General features: G+C 44.9%; 1 protein-coding gene across 1 annotated transcript; it reads left to right on the top strand.

Moving 5' to 3' along the window:
- The first annotated feature begins 16,969 nt into the window (after positions 1-16,969).
- On the top strand, positions 16,970-18,868 carry LOC146679276 (uncharacterized). Its single transcript, XM_085413008.1, has 6 exons — positions 16,970-17,057; positions 17,155-17,266; positions 17,582-17,670; positions 17,783-17,955; positions 18,119-18,292; positions 18,670-18,868. The coding sequence occupies exons 2-6, from the start codon at positions 17,211-17,213 to the stop codon at positions 18,676-18,678; spliced, it is 501 nt and encodes a 166-aa protein (XP_085269134.1). The 5' UTR covers positions 16,970-17,057; positions 17,155-17,210; the 3' UTR covers positions 18,679-18,868.
- Positions 18,869-22,433: the final 3,565 nt, after the last annotated feature.

Consider the following 22,433-nt stretch of genomic DNA (forward strand, 5'->3'; position numbering starts at 1 on the left):
CATCCAAACGCATGTCTATTAGAATAATGGCTAATTAATCGGCCATGGATGTCAGATTGATGAATTTCTTAAAATATAGTATAAAATGCTGTATGAATGTATGGTTACATGTGGCTTGTAGTATAAAGCCTACAATGCTTTGAGTCGTCAATAAGACTAGAAAAGTGTTATATAAAAGCCAGTGCCTTACCAAGTGAGTTAAAAAGACAAAAACAAAAACATTGTTATATTTAAATGTGCTTAACGATTATTTTCCCTCCAAACATTAAAGCTTGTAGAACGAATTTTCTTTAAATGCTGCAGCTGTGAAATTCAGTATGTAACAGAAAGCATCTGCGTATGCGTGTGTGTAGATGTTACTAATGAGTTGAGAAGGAGGTCAGCTGTACCAAAAGACAGAGGTCTCCTGGTGAGGAGTGGTTACCACTTTGTGATGGGCACGCTTCAAACACAAACACAAAAGAAAACTGATCAAGTGTATGCAATGAGGTCAGTGTGGAAAGAGGGTGGTGTGAGAAGACAAGGGAAAAATGGGGGGAAATATGTCCTCTTACTTTTCTTCATGGATCCATTATTGTTCTGCAGCACTGACCACAGGCTGGACACATGCCTGACATGTGGGGAACCGGTGGACAGGGATGTTTTGCAATAGTCACTAGACACAGTGGTGGAGGGGGAATGGGGCCACCGTGCAGTGTTGGGAAGGTTACTTTTAAAATGTATTCAATTACAGAATACATGCCCCAAAATGTATTTTATAACATATTCCGTTACGTTACTCAAGGAGAGTAACGTATTCTGAATACTTTGGATTACTTAATATATTATCATGCTCTTTACAACTACATGAATGTAAAATTGTTGCGTGATTTATTACTATTACTGAAGGTCCGCGTAGTAAAGGGACCTCTGGCTAAAACGTCGGGCTCCGTGTCGGGCTTGTAGCCGAAAACTAGCTTTACTTTGTTGTCAGGGTCAACTTTGCTAGAGAGAGGCGTTGAAAGACTGCTGCAACGGAACTTATTGTTTCGGAGGAAAACAGGAACACAGTTTGCAGTCGAGTCTTAATAGCTTACTTACAACTGGGCTCGTCAGGCTCTCTTCTTGCAGTGGTTATTATTATATTTACATGCTTCCAGCTCCCATTTCTGCTCGATGACAACTCGTACTTTTCCACTCTCCTTTTTCTCCCTCCTCGCTCACAGACACATAACGGGTATGGCAGTCCATTCTCCCTGCAGCACGGACTACACTGCCCATAAGGCTACATTGTTTAGGGCTATGCCTGTAGCATTCAGCCTATTAGCTTAGCACAACAACAACAACAACAAAAGGGCGCTCTCTCACCCAGGAAACGCACAGTCGCAGAGAGAGAGCGTCACCATGGCAACCGCAACGCTGCCACCTGGAACAACAGAACACAGCTGTCAAACAAAACCCAAACAGGCCTGACCCGCCACAATATGAAACAGGAAAATACCGCTGTGTAATCTATTTATTTCAACAAAGCAACTGTATTCTAAATACCTGTCATGGTCCCCGCACCTCGCCTGCTGACATTAGTCAGGCGCTATGTTTTGTTTTGTTTATCCTCCTCTCTCGCCTCTGCTCTCTCTTTCTCTCTCGTTCTCTCCCACTCTCTCTTTCTCCTGCCGGGGCGGAGCTCAGAATGCGCTCCGCCCGTGGCCCACGCACCTGGGGATGATCAGCACACCTGTGGCTGATTACTAGAATTAGTCCTACTTAAGATGGTGAACCTGCTCTACTCGTCGCTGGATCGTTGAGCCATCAGCGTCAGTCGTCCTGCCCTCTGCAAAGTTTTGTTCGTGAGTACGTCTGAACCTGGAGACTAACTGTTTCTCTGTCTGTGTATAGATTCCCCCCGGACCCGTTTCCTTGTGTACTGTGACTGAGCAAGAGTAGTAGAGGAAAGAAGAGGAGCTGTGTGTGCTTGCGAGAGCTGTATGGAAATCTCCCCTCCCTGGACTCCTGCCCCTTTCACTCCCGGACCCTGGAACCACGGCCCCTTTTCCCCAGACACCGTTGTGTATATCTATTTCACTGTGGAGAACACTGTAAATAAATTCACTTTTGGTTTGAAGGAACTTGTGGTCTGCGCCTGAGTCCGCTCCGCTAACCGTGACAATACCACCTTTTTAAACGGTAACTGTAAAGGAATACAGTTACTCTATTTTGTATTTTAAATACACAACGGCGGTACATGTATTCCGTTACTCCCCAACACTGCAACCGTGATGAACAAAGGATGAACACTTGATTTGATGGTGAACAAGCTTAGAAGGACCACCAACACATCACATACAAAAAATACCCAACGTGTCTGGGAGCTGCCCTATTAATGACCAAAACTAAAACTACTTGCTGCAGTTATACTTTTACAGAAACAAAAATAAACAACCAAAAATACCTGATTTATACATGGCAATTAATTGTGTAAACATGAGCTAAACCATCACAGCACACTTCAACCATTGTTTTAAAAACCCCGAAGACTGTTTCCAGCTGGTCTGAATGTGATTGATAATGGTTCACAAGCCATCTGAAGTGTGTGTGTGTGTGTATATAGATATAGAGATAGATAGATACATCTCTATATATATATAGACATGCTTCAACAGCATAACATGGCAGCCAGCCACTGGCTGTAGGATCGATGGGTCGCTATATTGTGTTGAGGGTAACTGTCCATTCTGGAGTATATCTGGATGAGTACAACTGTCTCTGAAAGAAAAGAGGCACCTGCCTTACCATCCCAACACACATATACTGGTCTGCCAGTGTGCCTGACACAAGGCCAGTCTGTGGCCCAAAGAAGAAGGGGCATGGGATGAGTGCTGGACATGTAACACACACAGTATGTGGGTGTATGTGTGCACTGAGCTTATGGATATTGGCGGGAGAAAGGTGGGGGAGGGTTAGGGGAAAGACTCACTCTAGGGGTCAGTTTGGCGGGAATGTCAAGTTTGTTGAATATGCATCTGTTCAACAGTGTGTTACACCACAATCAACAGAATACACACACACACACACACACACACACACACACACAGAGAGAGAGAGAGAACTTAAGTAATGCTGAGGTCTGGGGTTGAGATCATGACTGATAGTGTTGCATTGTGTATGGTATGCTTTTAATGCACTGGTAGTGTATTTGGAATGCTTTCCAGATTGTATTACATGGTGGATCAAAATCTTATGGTACTTTAATGCAATTCCATCAACTTTGACAAGAACACCACAGGTTCAAACACAGCCTCAAACCAGGACAGAGCCTCTACTGTGTTTTAGAGAGGTGTACACAGTCACTATTGTAGGGTGATTGGTGATTGTATCTCTCAGAATCAGAATCACGTTTATTGGCTATGTATATGCACAGACACATACAAGGAATTTGGTTCCGGTAGATGGTGACTCTCAAGCACAGCAATGTATATCTCAACAATGTAAGCAACACAATTCACCCACCCACACACACACGCTTGCGCGTGTGGATATATACAGCTGCACATGCATACACAAACATACACAAGCTGTGTAAACCAACCATAAAGAAGGAGAAGGACTCTCATGTATGGAGAAGGTCTTTCATGACCTTCTCCATACATGCTGACAATGATTTTAACTAGTGAAATTCAAATTTCGATTCATCACTCCATCAGTTTCCACTAATATTGTCATGGTGTGTGCTGTGTGGCAGGCAGAAGTGAGGACCTAATCACAGGACTCAGAAACAGATGTTTAAACTCAAAGTGCAGCTTTTAATGCTGGGAAAACTCCGATGCCAAAATACAGAGAACCGAACATAATAACTGGAAACTAGGAAACTAAACTTGGAAACAGAGAGCTAAGAGGCTAGAGACTATGAGACTAACAAGTTCAATTTAAACCAGGAGCAAAGAGGAAACACACAGCACGGAGAGGGTGTGTATGTTAACGGCATGACAACACGCAGAGACACAAGTTACTTGTAACGCGTTACTGTAATCTGATTACTTTTTCCGAGTAACGAGTAAAGTAAGGGATTACTATTGCAAAAACGGTAATTAGATTACCGTTACTTTCCCGTAGGAACGCTGCGTTACTGCGTTACTAAAACCGTGATTTTTTGCGAGAATGTCTCATGACAGTGACGTAAGCGAGTGCGCCGTTAGTGACAACAGCTGTCTGCAGATCAACAATGGATCACATATCGAGAGTGGGAGAGAGTATGAGCGTGCAGCGTTTAAACCGTGGAAGTACTGACCTTACTTTGAGTTTGATTCCATAAAAAGTGACAAAAACATTAGCGTCCATCGTGCGTGGGAAGAAAACTTCTTTTTACAGCGAAAAAACCCCTAAACTTCCAACAAGCACCGAGTAGCTACGACGTAATGGGAAACTCACAGAGAAACTCGCGGATTCTTCAACTGACCGCGGCACACCTGCACCAGGGTAAACCTCCGCCTACCCCACTCCTGCTTTACAGGTGAAAATAGAGCAACAGGACCGCTGAGTCTTTGACTTTATTTATTTTCTGCTGTGTTTTACTTGCATCTATTTGAAAGACTGAGTGTAAACACAAAAAATATTTTATTTTATGTGCTGGAATGTGCAGAAAATAGGTTTAAATGTTAAACTAATTTATTCGACTCAGAGAATGTTGCATATAATTAAATTTTTTGCTTGATGCATAAAGTTAAAAGATTAAAACTAATAAAACAAGTTAAAAAAAGAGATTTTTCCATTTGATTACATTTTGTATGATGGATTATGCAGAAAAAGTAGAATTGGGCTGAAAGATCTATCGCTTTATCACCTCTTCAGGTTGTAAATCGTGTTTTTAAAAAGTAACTAAGTAACTAAGTAATTAATTACTTTTGAAAATAAGTAATCAGTAAAGTAATGGGATTACTTTTTGGGGAAGTAATCAGTAATTAATTACTGATTACTTTTTTCAAGTAACTTGACCAACACTGGTAACAGCTCTGAGGGCCAGTTTTTGTTTTGAACTGTTTGGCATGGGCGGCCCAGGGAAGGAGGATTCTGCTGCTCTCCTGGAGGCCCTCGCCACTTGGTGCTCTCGACGTCAGCAGTATGTTTTGCCAAGGTTCATTGCCAAGTCGTTCGATCCACCTTTAAAGAAGAAATGCAACCCTCACCATCATCATCCAACCACACTTCCATTCTCTCCTGTAGTACGGACTGGTGCAGTTTTCATTTCCACACCTTCAGCTCAGTTAGCTGATCAGCAGCCACCTTCAGCTCAGTTTTCTGATCAGCAGCCACCTTCAGCTCAGTTAGCCACCCGGCCTGTAGCCCAGTCACCAACTCCACCCCCACCACTTTCGTCTCACGTTCAGTCACCCATAGCTCAGTCTTCACCCCCGCTATCTATAGCTCAGTTGCTACCACAATCGGATTTTCTGCAAGCTTTGTTACAGTCCATGACCCAGTCAGTAGCTTAGTTAGTGGAGGAAACATTAGCGTTGTCATCTGCTAAGTCAGCCACTCATCTTCACCCTCAACCAGGGGTCCCAATTGCCTCTGGTCCTGCATCTGCTCTAGCTGGAGGGCCCGAGGAGCCCGTCCAGCCTCAAGTGTCGTCAGCTGGAGGGCCTGAGGAGCCCGTCCAGCCTCAAGTTTCGTCTGCTTGGGGTTCGGGAGAACCCAGCCAGCCTCAAGTTTCGTCTGCTGGGGGTTCGGGTGAACCCAGCCGGCGTCCTGCCTCATCAGCTGGAGGCCCGAGTCGCCTGCCCAGCCTCATGCCGCGTCTGCTGGAGGGCCCGAGGAGCCCGTCCAGCCTCCTGTCGTGTCTGCTGGAGCACCCGAGGGGCCCGTTCAGCCTCCTGTCGCGTCTGCTGGAGGGCCCGAGCCGCCCGTCCAGCTTCAAGCCAAGTTAGCTGGTGGGTCCGAGGAGCCCGCCCAGCACATCCTCACATCTGCTGACGGTCCGGGGAAGTCTGTTCAGCCGTCATCTGCTGAATCATCCCCCCCGACTTCTACATCATCACCATTCGCATCACCGCCTGCAGCATCGCTGCCGTCAGGTTCCGCAGCCATCCCGCTGCCGTCAGGTCCAGCCTCCGTGTCTTCGTCCACGCCTGGTCCAGCCTCCGTGTCTTCGTCCACGCCTGGTCCAGCCTCCGTGTCTTCGTCTGGTCCTGCCTCGCCTTCGTCTTCGTCTGGTCCTGCCTCGTCTGGTCCTGCGGTTGCCACGCCGCCGTCAGAGCCAGCTCGACCCGTTCCGCCTCGCCTCTGCCGGCCGTTTTCCGGGCCTCTAAGGTGGCGTCATGGCCTTCGGGGACGGCCTCCGGAAAGAGTTTGTCGCCACCGCTGGCATCGTGGCCGACCTCCAGACCTGCTCAGTGGCTGCCACTGCCTTCCAAGTGGTCGGCCTCCAGAACTGTTTGCCTGTCGCTGCCGTTGCCGTGTGCACAGTCAGTCCCCTGAACTTTTCGTGGACTCTTGCTCCTTGTTTTTTGCTTGGTTTCTGCATGCTTGTTTAGTAATTCATGTTTCCTGTTTTATTGTGAAAGTCTTTGTCTTATGTTAGTGTGTGCAGCTTGGTTCCCCCCCATCTCGTTAACCCTGATCTCTCCCAGCTGTGTCTCCCTCCTGTTGCCCATTCGCTGATTACCACCCTGTGTATATTAGCCATGTGTTTTCCTGTGCTCAGTGTCGCGTCGTACCCTCAGACCCTGCCTGTGTGTTCCAGTTAGTGTTTTCATGTTTTGGTTTCTGTTTTGTTGGTGCCAGCAATAAAGCTGTGGTTTTCAGTTATATTTCCGTCTGAGAGTCCTGCACTTGGATCCACATCTCCACCTGCCCACACACAGAGCCCTGACAATCCAATTTTTTCTTTGCAAACCTCTGCAAGAGAAAATGACAAATGAGCAGTGAGATTAAAGTATATGGAGAGTAGGCTGATTGGCCGTGTGGCAAAGTGGAGGGGATGTGAAGCCACCAACATCTGGGAAGCAGACAGATGTGTGCCTACAGATCTTCCTTATTAAACTTACCCAAAAGCTTCATTTTAACTCTGCTAAGTAAGCTGAAAGTAACTATACTTAAAGTATCTGCTGTGACTTCATTACCAGTGCTGTGGAGTTTGTACTGCACATCAGGTCCTCATGAATGATGAAAAAACATCTCCAGACATTCCCTGCAGATGAAAAATTAATTGGCTGAATTTGTCACGTTTCTGGGTCAGTTTCGAACCAGTATTTTGAGTTTTGATTGTTAGTTTATTTCTTGAATGATTGTTGTGGTCTTGGGTGCGATGATTATTATTGTTAGAGTTCCATGTTTCTGTTTATTTGGGTTTAAGATTTGTGCTCTCATGTTTTGTGTGGGTTTAGTTTCATGTGTCATTTTCTGTTTGTCTCTCTGTCGAGTCTGCGTCTTAGTGTGATGGTTTCTTGTTCCTGTTTTATTGTGAAGGTCTGCGTCTCATGTGAGTGTGTTCAGTTTTACCTCTGTCTCGTCTTGTTGATTATTCCTAGCTGTGTCCACCACCTGTGTGCAATTCCCCTGTGTTTCTCTGGGTGTATTTAAGTCGTGTCCTCTGTCATTGTAGTTGCTGGTCCGTCTGCGTATCCACCATGTTTCATCCGTGTGTTCCCTGCCGTCATCATCATGTACCATCGTCTTCCTTCCTTTATGTTCAGGTTCGTGCTCAGTAGTTTAGTTGTCCCAGTATAGTTTAGTTCTCCGTTTTGCCGTTTGCCTCTCTTTTGTGTTCAATAAATCACCTTTACACCTTCACAACTGACTGCGTTTGGATCCTCCTTTTCCTTTTCTACATGGCTCTTTTCACTCGCCGTGACAGTACGGACCAGCCAGATACGGATCCAGCGGCATTCACCCCACCCACAGAGCTTCGAAAGCTCATAACGGACTCAGTGCCAAAACTAATCAACCTGTGGCTCGAGCATGAGGGAGAAGCGTTTCTCTACGTTCTGGAAGTCAGGCTGCAACAGCTTATTTCTGATTATCATCACCCTCACAACCTCATTACAAGCAGGGAACACACTTCATACAAACTTTAGCTGGTTCACTTAAGCTGGCCATCTCAGAGACAGCTGCTCCCTCTAGGGCCTCCCCAGAGGCTGGGTGTCAGTCACCAGCCAACTCTGGACCCCTAGAGGTCAAGATGCCAGCACCAGCAGCTTCACTAGAGGACTTTACTGAGCAGTCTCAGCCGTCATCCCCTGCTGAGAGCTCTAGTGAGACCGCCCCTCTGCCCCTGTCCTCTGCTGGAGGACCAGAGGGACCCATTCAGCCGTCTATCTCAGCTGGAGGGCCCGAGTCGCGCGTCCAGCCTCAAGTGTCGTCTGCTGGGGGTTCGGGAGAACCCAGCCAGCCTCGGGTTTCGTCTGCTGGGGGTTCGGGAGAACCCAGCCAGCCTCAAGCCACGTCTGCTGGAGGGCCCGAGGAGCCCGTCCAGCCTCATGCCACGTCTGCTGGAGGGTCCGAGGAGCCCGTCCAGCCTCATGCCACGTCTGCTGGAGGGTCCGAGGAGCCCGCCCAGCACCACGCCTCGTTAGCTGAGGGTCCTGGAGGACCCAGCCAGCACATCCTCACATCTGCTGACGGTCCGGGGAAGTCTGTTCAGCCGTCACCTGCTGACTCATCCCCCGCGACTTCTACATCATCGCCTGCAGCATTCACCTCACCGCCTGCAGCCGTCCCGCTGCCGTCAGGTTCCATGCCTTCATCATCCACGCCTGGTCCGGCTCCGCCTTCGTCTGGTCCTGCCTCGTCTGGTCCTGCGGTTGCCACGCCGCCGTCAGAGCCAGCTCGACCCGTTCTGCCAAAACACAGACTTAACAATGTGGTGTATGCTGTACAGTGCAGCGAGGAATGCCCAGACCTCTACATTGGAGAGACCAAACAGCCACTTCACAAGCGCATGGCACAACACAGAAGAGCCACCTCCACAGGACAAGACTCAGCAGTCCATCTGCATCTTAAGGATAAAGGTCACTCTTTCGAGGATGCCAATGTTCACATTTTGGACAGAGAGGACAGATGGTTTGAAAGAGGAGTGAAAGAAGCCATCTATGTCCACTGTGAGCGACCATCTTTGAACAGAGGCGGGGTTTACGACACCAACTCTCTGCCATCTATAATCCAGTTTTGAGATCCCTTCCCAGACGCCTTAACGCCCACTCACATCCTGGGCCATCTGACCTCAGGAATTCGCATGATAAGGTGGGGCCAGGTTTCACAATGAACACACCCGAAACTCTGGCTGATTGGGACCCACACCCAGTTTCCCACCTTGGCTCAGGCGATTAGAGGATCATCAGGGGGTCCTTTTGTCCCTCTGTGGGGGGAAACTCCCACTAGGTTTATATCTGGGACTCTCCACTATTTGACCTTAGAACTGAAGAAGCTTCTCGGATGAGAGGTGAAACGTCTTCAAGCAACTTAAAGAAGTCCAGACGCTTTTCTTTGCAAGCTCCTTTGACTACGATGACCTGGATGACTGAGAACCTTCACAGACATAGAGTTTCTGAGACCTCCTCAACATGGTCAATACTTGCCATAATTTCAAAATGTTATGGATAAAACTCTTTTTTGTCTAAAATTAACATTGTTGTTAACAAGAAGTCGCCAAAAACGCCCAATGTATCAAATGTGATACAAAAAATATAGAATAAATATAGAATAAAAATACATCATACACAGCATGATATAGCAAAAAAAAAAATGTGGATTTTGTTTTAAGGGTTAAAACATCTCAGTTCCAAAAAATCTGAATTTTCTGGCTCTTCTTTTATGGGTTGGATCTTAAATTACCATTGTTTATACAGTATGTATATGTAACGCATTTAAATTTAAAATCAGAGAATAATAAATGAATGCAGACACACAAAAATATAATAAATGATGAATGATTAGAGCCCGTTTCCATACTGAAACATATTTGCAGCACTGAACACACTATATATAATTATATATTTTGCAGTGTCTTTATAAATCTAACAGTAGTGACACACACACACACACACAAGCATGCAACATCCCCAGTCCAAAATCAGGCCATGTCTTTCTTCAGATATTCACACAATTAAGTCAAGTTAATGCGAGTGGACAGGCGACTACTGCCATGGCTGCCAGACACAATATGCTATAATTACACATTCACTAAATGCAAACATGCGAAAATGTTGTCTTCTGTTCGACTGTGGAGCCGAAAAGAATAAAGGCTTCCAAGGGTTAAATGCCACAATCACATGGAGTCCCTGTTTTTGACACAAATTGCAAACTCTAGAACTGTTTAGAAAAAGACTCCTAAAAAACATGGTGAAATAGTACAGAACAGCTTTAATTAAGCAGCTCAGAAAGAAAGTGACTGGACATGTTTAAGTCCAGTAACTCAAACCCCTCTCAAACACGAGAGGTTTCACAAAACTTAAAGAAGCTAAACCTTACAGTCTTACATTAGGATATGGTAATCTTGCATTGAAAAGAATAATAATAGGGCTACCTATTTTTAAAATGCCTTTACACAAACTGTATTAAAAGAAAAGAATTTCAGGTTCTCGTGTCTCTATTTGCCCCATTTGCCTCCAATGATGTGCTAATATGGTGATATGGTGTTTTCTGAGACTGTAATATAGTATGAATATAGGGGAGACTGTAGGTTGTAATGAAAAGAGTGCAATGGGTATTTAGCCAGAGTGCAAAAATGCTATTCCACTTACCATATACCACTTCATGTTATCTATATCACTAAAGCAACATCATCAGCTGGCATCATGATGTTAGAGATGATGACACTGAAATACAAGCAGTCTGCTACTAAAATTCATACTTTAATCCATGCCCAGTTTGTTGATATTTGTTGATATCAAAGAACCATTGTGATTACTTAAGATTATATATTATTTATTCATTTTAGCCACACAAGCATGAGAAAGTGATCAATGGCAAACTAAAATAGAGGGAATTTTGAAGAAATTAGTACAGTCAGCACTGCAGTCGCCATTTTCATCCTGCACCGAATCACAACAATAGTTGACTCAAAATTATATATATGTAGATAGATAGATAGATATATTTAAAGCCTACATATAATGTCATTGTAAAAAGACAATTCAGATATGGCTGCTTTACGGTAACAGTTTACTTTTGTCTTTTGCACTTTCCAGGGAAAAGTGCAAAAGACAGAGTTGGGTGCTTTCTAACAGGTCCACTCTGTCAGCTGAGCCGCTCCACTTCCCTCTTCTTCCCTGGCAACTACTATTAGATGATGTTCGCTGGCTGTGACAACCAGCCTCCCCTGACACTACAGCTTGAACCCGCTGCTCCGTCCCTACCCTGCATCTCAGCCACAGCTCCCCCACTCCACCCATCTCCACGAAGGGTATAGGAAATCAGCCACCACCACCTGCGCCCCCAGCATTTGGACCACTCTGAACTTAAAAGGCTCCAAAGCAAGGTACCATCATGTTGCAGTTGGCGTTGGCGTTGCGGTGGAGCCACTGCAGCAGCGTGTTATCCAAACAGAGTGTGAGATGGAGCAGAGGGAATTATCAGGGACTCACTCCATCCAGCTTACTCTCTGCTCAGACACAAGAACTGCACATACAACCTAAGACACAGCAGAGTATCATCACTCACAGAACAAGACTTTTCAATAGCTTCTTTCCCACCACAGTCAGACCGATGGCAAAACGAAAAACCTCACTGAACAATGTGCAATAATAACCCCACACTATCACACTACCTCAGAAATGTGCATAGCCTAACTGTGCAATATATGCAATATCTGCAATATAATCAGACGTCTGTGTATATGCTGCCACCTTGTAAAAGGGGTATAACTTATCATTTATATTAGTTTTGTATTTTGTATTGTCTTATTTAGTTTGTCTTTCTTTAACATGCTCACTATGGCTGAGAGAGCTCTGCACAAGAATTCCAATGTGCCTTGACTGCTGGATTATACACAAATGGCAAATAAATAACCTTGAACTGAAAGGGCAGCCCAGGAGGGAGTTGACCACCTACTGGACCGTCAAGTACTGCTTCCTTTTGGTGCTGTACTGGGCTTCTCACTTCAGTAGTTTCCGGGTGATGTACACAACTAGGCGGTCAATCCTCCTTACCTGCTGGGACCAAACAGCCCCCAGCCTTCTGTTCAAAGCATCAGTCTCCAGGACAAAAAAGAGGTAAAAAATTAAGAGGGGGTAACAGGGATTCCCTACAGAGAGCCTCCTTTACCTGCGCAAACAGCACCTGACACTGTTGCATCTATTGGACCACATCTGGGGCACCCTTTTGATGAGATCAGCCAAGGGGCTGGTCAACTCCGCAAAGTTTGGTCAAACCTGTATGTGGCAGGGCATGGTTTGTGGCATGGCTGCAGGGAAGGCTGACACACACCAGAACTTCATCAGCTCATCCCACCTCCCCTGGATAAGACGTGCCGGGACCTAAGGTGTGTTGTTGTGTGTGTGGCTGGCAGCTGAAAAGCTGCGGCCGAGGAGTAGAGGAAACAGCAACTGAATAAAAGTGTTGAAATTGCGAACTATGTGGTCGGGTCCATTTTGTCATACTGGTGTTGAAACCCAGGATCAGGATTGTGGCATGGCGGAACCACGACCAGCCATTGGAGGTGCTGGCCCAAATGGTGGCTGAGCTTGCAGCTATGCGGAGCGAGCAGGCTGCAGTGTTTTGCCTGCCAGGTGGAATGACTGCAGGATCAGTCCGAGCGCCGGATGCACCTGTTAGAGAGTCTGGCAGCTCGGATCAATTCCTGGCCGTCACCGCCACTGCGCCCACTGGTGTCCCAAGATCCCATGGGGGAAAGATCCCCACGCAAGCACGTCATCTGGACTGGCCTCATTTTCGCCAGAGGTCAGCACACTGTCAACCAGCTGTGAGCCTCAGCTCATATCCTCGACTGCTGCGCCACCGCCGCTTTTCACGCAGGTTGCCCTGGACCAGCAGAACAGCAACCGTATAAAAGTGTCAAAAGTGTGAACTATGTGGTTGGGTCCATCATTTTGTCACACTGTGGTCATAACCGGCTTGCCCCAAGGACCATCTCACCTCTTTTTTGGTCTTGGGACATGGGCAGGCTGTGATAGCCATTGTTTTCTACTTATGCGGGTAGAATAGCCTGCCTCCCAAGTGGTACCAGATACTGCACATCCTTCTGTTCGCCTACACACTTCTTCGTTTTGGCCATAAGCCCCACCTACCTAAGGACTCAAGAACCGTGGCCACTGTCTGCAAATACTCCGCCCAGGTGTTGTTGTGGATGATAACATCAACCAGGTAGGTACCCGTATATGCAGTATACAGATGCAGCACCCAGTTTGAACAAGCTGAACACAAGTATGATGCATTGGTACAAACTGTACAGAGTGGAGAAGGCAATTTTTTCATTGGACTCTGTAACAAGGGAATCTATTAGTAACCTTTGGTTATATCCAGCATCATGAAAAAATGAGCAGTACCTAGCTGGTGGAGGAGCTTGTTGACCAGGCATGGGATAAGAATAAAACTGTGACATTTCATTCACCTTCCAATAGTCAACACAGAATTGTATAGCCCTGTCTTTCTTCTGCATAAGAACTATGGGGCTACACCAGGCACTCATCTATTATTCCTACTTTTATGTCTTGATGCATTCTCAATCATCCAGGAAAGTAAATCTCCAAAAGTTGATTTTGTTCATCTGGACGTAGCGTTTTGTGGGAGAAACGTTTCGTCACTCATCCAAGTGACTTCCTCAGTCTCAGCTGACTGCAGGTTTCCCCAATCTTATAAACAGCACATTTGCATAATGACTGAAACCAGCCCACTGAAGGAACAATGGGCTAGGAGGTCAGTTCCTTAATCTTAATTATGCAAATTCTCATGACCATTGATCAACAACCACTGACCAAAACCCACTGATCAAAGCCCACTGATCAATGGCCATGAGTACCATTCACATAGAGTTGGGGAATGGCTGCAATCACAGCATTGTAAGATGGCAAAAGATGTACCCTTAGGCCCCCTCTTCGATTCAGAGATGGTCTTTCCCTTTTCACATAAATGGCCTCCTTGACTCCGCGCTCAAACCAGCATTCCTCCCTGTCCAAGATGTTACATCCTCATCAATGAAAGAGTGTCCACTGGCCTGTAGGTGTAAATAGACTGCAGAGTCCTGGCCTGACGAGGGAGCTCTTCTGTGTTCTGCTATCTCAACTGCTCCAATACTCCTGACACATATTAGTAACCTTTGTAAATGTGCCTGAGTAAATGTGGTTATCCCAGCTGGACTTTTGTCAAAGCTGCGAACACTCAGCTGCGAACCGCTCCAGTGTGAGCTGGAGGCCATCACCCGATGAAGCCAACAGAACCACATCATCCGCAAAAATCAGAGATGAGATTCTGAGGCCACCAAAGCGAAAGCCCTCCGCCACTTGGCTGCGCCTAGAAATCCTGTCCATAAAAATTATGAACAGAACCGGAGACAAAGGGCAGCCCTGGCGGAGCCCATCACCCACCGGGAACGAGTCCGACTTATTGCCGGCAATGCGAACCAAGCTCTTGCAACGGTTGTATAGGGAGCGAATGGCCCGTAGCAATGGGCCAGACACCCCATACTCCCGCAACACCTCCCACAGGACACCCCGAGGGACACGGTCGAATGCCTTCTCCAAGTCCACAAAACACATGTAGACTGGTTGGGCAAACTCCCATGCACCCTCAAGTATCCTCGAGAGGATAAAGAGCTGGTCCAGTTGATAGGTTTGTAGCTTGAACCTATTCGCTGGAACGTTGAAGGCAATATAATTACACAGCAAGCAAGACACGAAGTAGGCAAAGTTCTTCTTGTTACTCCCCAGATAGCAAGGAGACATTGAACAGATGTTGATTTTCCATCTGAACCATCAGAATCGTCAGGATTGAAATGTCAACACAAAACCAATGTTGAAACAACATTGAAATACTGATGAAACCTGACACTGACATTGAAATAACATTGATTCACTGTTGTTCTGTCATCGTTGATTGTTGATCTATTTATAGTTGACAAGGTGACAACAATCACGTTGAAAAACCATCGATTTATGGTTGAGCGGGAAATTAAAGCTGCTACCACTTGGACTATTCCGCAGCACCCCTATCAAGCGGGACATTAGATTTACTCTCAGCGGAATTGACCGGAGAAGGCATCAGTTCATGCACTGCACTGGCCTGCACCACGATTAGTATAAGGTAAGAATGAATGACTTTTGTTCTATTCGTTATTTCCACGGTTGCATTTGAATAACAGTAAAAAAAACAAAACAAACTTGTTAATGTAAAGTTTCGGATAAAATGTGGGAGCCCAAAATTGTGTCTACTTTCTTCTTGTTACGGCCGAGACCGTTTTTGGACGAGTGACAGGACTCAAACGCAGGACGCCGAACAGCTCGTAAGTAGATTTTAAGAATAAAGTTTAATGTTTCCACAAATATTCATAAACAAAAGGTGAGAGTAGACAAGTACGACGTTCCACCACTGAAACTAAGTAATGATCTGGTCCGGGTCAGAGAGGACAGCTATTCCAGGGATTGGACTGGAAAGCAAGTCACATTTGATCCAGGAAAAGGTCGGGGTCACTGTAACAGAGTGCAGATGTTCAGATACGGATAAGGAGACATATGAATATGTTGCTGATTCAGAATCCTCCTTCGTACTGCGTACTTGCCAAAGGAGGTCGGAGATGACGTAGAGGGGTGAGTAGTCCGGGTGTGAAATCCAAAAAACTCCTGGCGTGGAGGCAGAGAGGCAGGTAGGTAATTTGGGTAATAGCCTGTGGGACTGCCAGATGGTCCAGCATCCAAGTAGGAGCTCTTCGACAGGGGTTGACAGTTGGGTGTAGCTAAGAGAGAGGCGCACAAAAGACAAACATACAGTGAGGCAAGGTGATTCACAAAATACATAGGGAATGATGGTGGTGGCCTGCACTGACTGATGTTAGCAGAGAATCTGGCGAAGAGAGATTGAGTACGCTGGCCTTATGAGTCCCCGGCTAAATTACCCACAGGTGTAAGCGATGAGCAAAAACACTGAGGCCCCTCCTCGGGGTGGAGACGCCGGCTCGGAGGGAGACACACTGGCACACACCCGGACCATGACACTTCTTACAATCCGGCAACAAATAAATTGCACTGCAAACAAAGTCTATCAACAAAGAAAACATTTTGGTTTCATACTTTTCTGTTATATTTCCTTACAAAGCTAGCTTTAACGCTTCGAGGGTTCCTTTGTTCTTGCCGTCGCCTCGGCGCTTGACCCAGACTTTCGCTCTGTAGTTGCTTTTTAGCATAGTACTACAAAAAATTGTAAATCTGTGATATATGATTGATAAACGTAAAGGTAAATGTATAAATGTGTTCAATGACTTTGTTACTTTTAATGATTGGTGAGCACCCGCTTCGATTCGCACTCAATTCAAACTTTACGCTGCACGCTCACCTAACTTGCGTTTGCACCTTTTGTCCACACGTAAACTGCGTTTAGCATTTACGTGTGGACGAGCAAGACGGAGAAAACGCAGCGTCAAAGGTGTGCGCCTATTTTGACGCCACACTGTGCGCCATGTTTTTGTCTCGGTGCCATGAATTCCTACAATGGCAGACTTAGACAAAATACTGTTAATTTTATTATCTTCAGTGTTTAAATGCTTACATATACGGGTTTGCTTGTAATTGTTGCCTATATACATTTTAAGCTATTATTTATTATTTAGTTCAATCAATAGATCAAGTTTTGTAGTGACTATGAAATATATTGTAATTATCGGTTTCCTGTTTATCCTAGACAAGGCAAAAAAGGACTCCAAATTAAAAAAAAGATAAAAATGAAAGACTGGTGCATTGTGCAGTTTAGCACTGGTGGTACAGAAATAGTCCCTAGATCATGGATAAATGGGGAGAAATTGTCATGGCCTCCATATCCTCCGTGAGACACATTCAGGATCCACGACGCAGTAAAGAGGAGAGTTCATCCTGGTGCAACATGGCTCACCTATGCACCAGTCCGACTTCTAATAAGCCATGGTGGGTATCATCTGGATTGGTGTTGTATAAATGTAGCAATAACAAGTTTTTCGTGTCCTAATTTATGTCTGGCCATACATTGTGTTTGTACTTCCAGACACATTTCACGAAGCAGAACGCAGTCTTCAGAAATATCTAAGTGAACACTGTGATATGTCTGACCTTCAGTCCGAAGCTGAAACTCAGACCAGTCATAAAAGAAAGCACAAGTAAAACTTTTTTTATTTCACAAACACATCTTTGATTGCTAAGAATTTATGATCTTGTCTTTTATACATATCTGTGGTGCTTGCATACTGCAATATCACCACATAATATAGTCCAAAAAGTGGAAGCTTGTAAACTTTTTATAAATGCAAAACCGTGTACACTTGTGCACTTCAAAAATTCCTTGTATACTGTACCTTCTTGCACATCTCCGTTTCCTGTGTGTGTTGTTATAAATTAAACTGTAACTTTAGGAAATAATATTCCAAAAGCACATTTGTAATTACTTATGACCGTTTTCAACTTTTTTTCTTTAGACCAAATCCCCTGTACACATATAGTGACTCAGAGGATGAGCAGCCCACAAAAAGACGGTTTCCCCAGCCCCCTCGAGTGAAAATACCAGGTAATAAAATACTGTCTAGTGTCTTTGTACATATCTGTGTGTGACACAAGGAAACTTTTGACAAGTTGTCTGTATTCTTAAATACTTAAAAAAAATTATCTTTTTCTGTCAGACCTGACGAGAGCTGTTAACGAACTCCGTGAGGAGGTCAGAGCCATCCGCAATACCGGCTGCAATGAATTGGTAGATGCTGGGGTACTGCCTCTGGATTTGCCCTTGCACAACATTGAGGAGCTAAACAATGCAGAGCCAGCTCTTCAATCACAAGAGGCAAATAAGGCAATGGTAATTATATAAAGGTTATGTACACTTTGTAACTATAAAGTGTAATAGCTGTCAGATTTGATTTAAATACATAACAACGGCCTGTTGATTAAACACACAAGCACTTGTGTACACATTTAAGACATGAGACATGCTAATTCCATCTCTTAAAATGTGTCTATAGGTGAGACGCTTTGCCTTGATTGGAAGGACCACACTGGAGGTGCGAGTCCGCCGAGTAATGGCTTATGCTATTACAAATGAGCCGGCCTCGGTACTTGGGCAGGGGAAAAAACCAAGGACCAGACAAAGCAAAAAAGGGCATTTAAAGATACAGCGCTCTGCAAATGCATATTTGGTAAGTTTTACTGTTTTTTTGCTATATTACTTTATCTTTCTTAATAACAAGACTTTCATGTCCGGTTAATCTGGAGATGGAGTCTTTGGTCTTTGGCTTGTTTAGTCCTCGGGTTGTAGTTTGTACAGCCCGAGGAACCCATGTTTATTTTGTTTTAAAGGATACACGGCACACCATGCTAAGACTTATCACTTTTTCCGCTCATAGCTCTTTGGGAATCAAATGCGGCAGTTTGCAGATTTACGCCTGGTGACTTTCATGTTTATCAGCCTAGGAGTTTACATACTTTCTCCCCGCTGAAGACAGTTAACAAGAGCTTATTCATGTGCTCTAATTCACTTTTTTTGTTTGTGTGTGTGTGTGTATTTTTGTCCTAGATGGCCTGACGCAGCAGTTAGGGGCAAACTCTATGTCCGAGTTTGTCTTTGCGCAAGCAGTGCAGAAATGGCTCCGATACGCCCCAGATCGTTTGGGTGGTGCAGGACCACATCATGCATCCCCATCCCGGAGTAAAAAATTACAAACATCTGTGAAACATATAAATGTAAATAGGAAACTGTCTTTTAATAAAGTATTTAGCAAACGAAACATGACTATTGACCTTTCTTTCTTTTTTTTCTCTGTTACATCACATGCAATGCTTTCTTATTTTAGGATATTAATATTGACATGATACATTGTGAGACATTTGGGGTTTTTTTTATAAAGGGTGTCCAATTTAAGGAATAAGTACAATTATGTGTTTAGGTGGTTGAAGTATTGATGGAAACATGCAGTAGTTTAGTATTGGTTAAAATACCTATAAAGAAAGGTAGATTTCCAGTCATGATTTAACTGTTGTTTTAATAAAAAGCAACTGTGCGAAAGAGGTGGAAAATCAACACCATAGCTCAACAGTGTTTCAATATCAGAATCTGACATTGTTTCAATGTCAACAGTATTAGAAAATATAACGCTGAATCAACGTCAGGTTTCAACATTGATTCAACATCAAAACCTGACGTTGTTTCAACGTTAAAAAAGGGTGCAAGAGTGACGTTAGGTCAGCGTCACACTTCAACGTTGAATCAATGACATCGCCTGATATTGACTCAACATTGTTTCAATGTTTCCTTGCTATCTGGGTCATGCATGAGGGAGACCTGCCTGGAGCCAAGTGTCGTTCCACCACTTGACCTCCGTCAGACTCTCAGCCAGGCTCCCCATAGCACTCCATTTATTGTGGTTACATGAATATGCATAGGGTCATTAACATATGATGTCTACATACACACAAAGAGTACCTTGCCTGTGTGTGTGTGTGTGTGTGTGTGTGTGTGTGTGTGTGTGTGTGTGTGTGTGTGTGTGTGTGTGTGTGTGTGTGTGTGTGTGTGTGGTGCTGCTGATCAAAGGCTCATATAACATGAAAGCACAAAAGGTACATCCTTGGTCAGGAAGAGGGTAGCCTCCCCCTCACCCTAGATGGTTCACCCTAGATAACACGGTGAGGAAGTCCAGCAGTTCATCTAAACAAAAAGCACTTAGACTAGAACAGACGTAGCTACGTTAATCCTACCGTAGAACAATAAGACAAGGTACGACCTCTCTTGTGCTCCCAGAGTGCTCTCTAATGCACACAAAGTTTGCAGACTATCAAGGATCAAACCTCTACCAATCTACAACTAATTATAAAACTCTAAGCATATATAAGTAGATATTTCTAAGCATAAATGACAATCAACAATACAAAACCTAACATCCCCCCCCTTTTTGACCTTTATGCTAGAAAAGTTCCCAGTTATGAATACCTCATGTCTGACAGTTTCAATGCAAACATTTTTATACTCAGCATATGTCAAATCACCCTAAATTACTGTAAAAGTACAGTTTAACAAATGTATTAGCAGTTATCCCAGTCCTCATTGATCTCATCCAATGGCAAACTGCATCCTACGAGCAAACAAATGAATTGCTAATTCAATAGTTAAAATAAAAAAGTAACATTTTCAAAAACATCCCAGCTTGGTGGTGTTTCCTCCGGGTGTGCAAATCACATGTCTCTGCAGAGTGGTTTGAGTTCTGCAGGGCGTCATAAATGTCTCTTCCAGTTGTTTCCATCACTGTCCATAGGACCAGAGTCCAAATGTATGTAGAATAAACATTCAAACATACCAGTTGGTTTTGTTGTTTGTCAACATGGGTCTCAGCTATCTCCAAAGCTGCAGACCTCTCAGCACTCTAGTTTTATGGCCTCTACCAACCCCCATCACCTCACTTCAGGCCTTCGTCCTGCGAGGGGGATACTTATGACTCCTCCACTGTCCACGCTCTGCAGAAAAACCCCTCTGTGGAAAGGGTGCTGGGTTCAGTTATCTTACTGCTGTTATGATCCCAGCAGTCTTCAGAGTGTCATCGTATGCACAGTATAGTGGCACAGCATTAGGTGATGTTCATAGGAAACTGCTGTCATCACCACCATAGCTTCTGGTTCCTGTGCTTTTCACAGAATCATGATGCCATCCTTAGACTCCCTCTGCGCTGTCGCTGGAGCTTGGCACGCTCCCCTCATCCTTCAGGTGCCTGTCTGTTGTCCACAATCTCCTCTGTTGGCCTCTGGATAGCCCCCTTTGGCACAGCTCTCATTCCAACGCAGTTTCGTGGTCCTTGCTGTGGCTCCAAAGTCTGATCTCATGATGGGCCCCAACCAGCTTGACCTTTGACCTCAACCACTGCCTGGGCTGTCAGCTATGCCTGGAATGGATCTTGCTTCTCACTGGGCCTCTGAAGATTTCTCAGGAGATCCCTTTCAGCAATACTCTGACTGCTGCACCTATATTTCCTTGCTAGGAGGAAAAACTTCTATTTGGAGAGCATGTCAACAATCATCAAACAAGTCTGTGAAGGTTCTCAGTCATCCAGGTCATCGTAGTCAAAGGAGCTTGCAAAGAAAAGCGTCTGGACTTCTTTAAGTTGCTTGAAGACGTTTCACCTCTCATCCGAGAAGCTTCTTCAGTTCTAAGGTCAAATGGTGGAGAGTCCCAGATTTAAACCTAGTGGGAGTAACCCCCCACAGAGGGACAAAAGGACCCCTGATGATCCTCTAATCGCCTGAGCCAAGGTGGGAAACTGGGTGTGGGTCCCAATCAGCCAGAGTTTCGGGTGTGTTCATTGTGAAACCTGGCCCCACCTTATCATGCGAATTCCTGAGGTCAGATGGCCCAGGATGTGAGTGGGCGTTAAGGCGTCTGGGAAGGATCTGGGAAGAATAAAGATGTTTTCCTATCACAGTGTCATGGCACTCCCAGATCCAAAAACTGTGTATACCTGATCACCTGTAAAAAATGTGGTTTACAGTATGTCGGTGAGACAGGTAATACACTATTGACCAAATTCACACAGCATAGGCACAATATCTTAAAAGGTAAAAACAGCCATACATATCTGGTAAGACACTTTCTGTCTCATAACTGGGAATCTGTTAGTGCCACTGTGTTGGAGGGAAATCCTAGATCAGGGGCTGCCCAATCCCGGTCCTCGAGAGCTAACGTCCTGCAGCTTTTAGATGCATCCCTACTCCAACACAGCTGAATCAAATGGTTTGATTACCTCTTCAGCATGCCATCGTGTTTGGCAAAGGCCTGATAACAAGCCATTCATTTGATTCAGCTGTGTTGGAGTAGGGATGCATCTAAAAGCTGCAGGACGGTAGCTCTCGAGGACTGGGATTGGGCAGCCCTGTCCTAGATGGTCAATCCAACAGAGGAGGAGGGCCGAAAAGGTTTGGATTGCTAAATTAAATACAATGTACCCCAGGGGATTGAATGAAAAGGGATTTTGAAAAACACAAATTTAAGGAGTTTTACTTATTTAATGGTTTATGTGTGTGTTTCTCGAACGATTATGATGATTGTTGAGTACTTACACACACTATTCTAACATCCCACCCTGTAACTTATCCTAACCCTAACCTCATTAAACCCCATGCTGGTACTTATTTGGGCCCTAAACCTAACCCTTTCTCTCTCTCTCTCTCTCTCTCTCTCTCTCTCTCTCTTTCTCTCCCCTCATTTCTCTCTCTCTCTCTCTCTCTCTCTCTCTCTCTCTCTCTCTCTCTCTCTCCCCTCATCTCTCCCTCCTCCTCTAATTAAAATATTTCAATCAC

Source organism: Rhamphochromis longiceps, linkage group LG1 (genome assembly GCF_057381845.1).
Source record: "Rhamphochromis longiceps isolate RC_006_pf linkage group LG1, R_longiceps_female_GT1.1, whole genome shotgun sequence".
Taxonomy (NCBI): Eukaryota; Metazoa; Chordata; class Actinopteri; order Cichliformes; family Cichlidae; genus Rhamphochromis; species Rhamphochromis longiceps.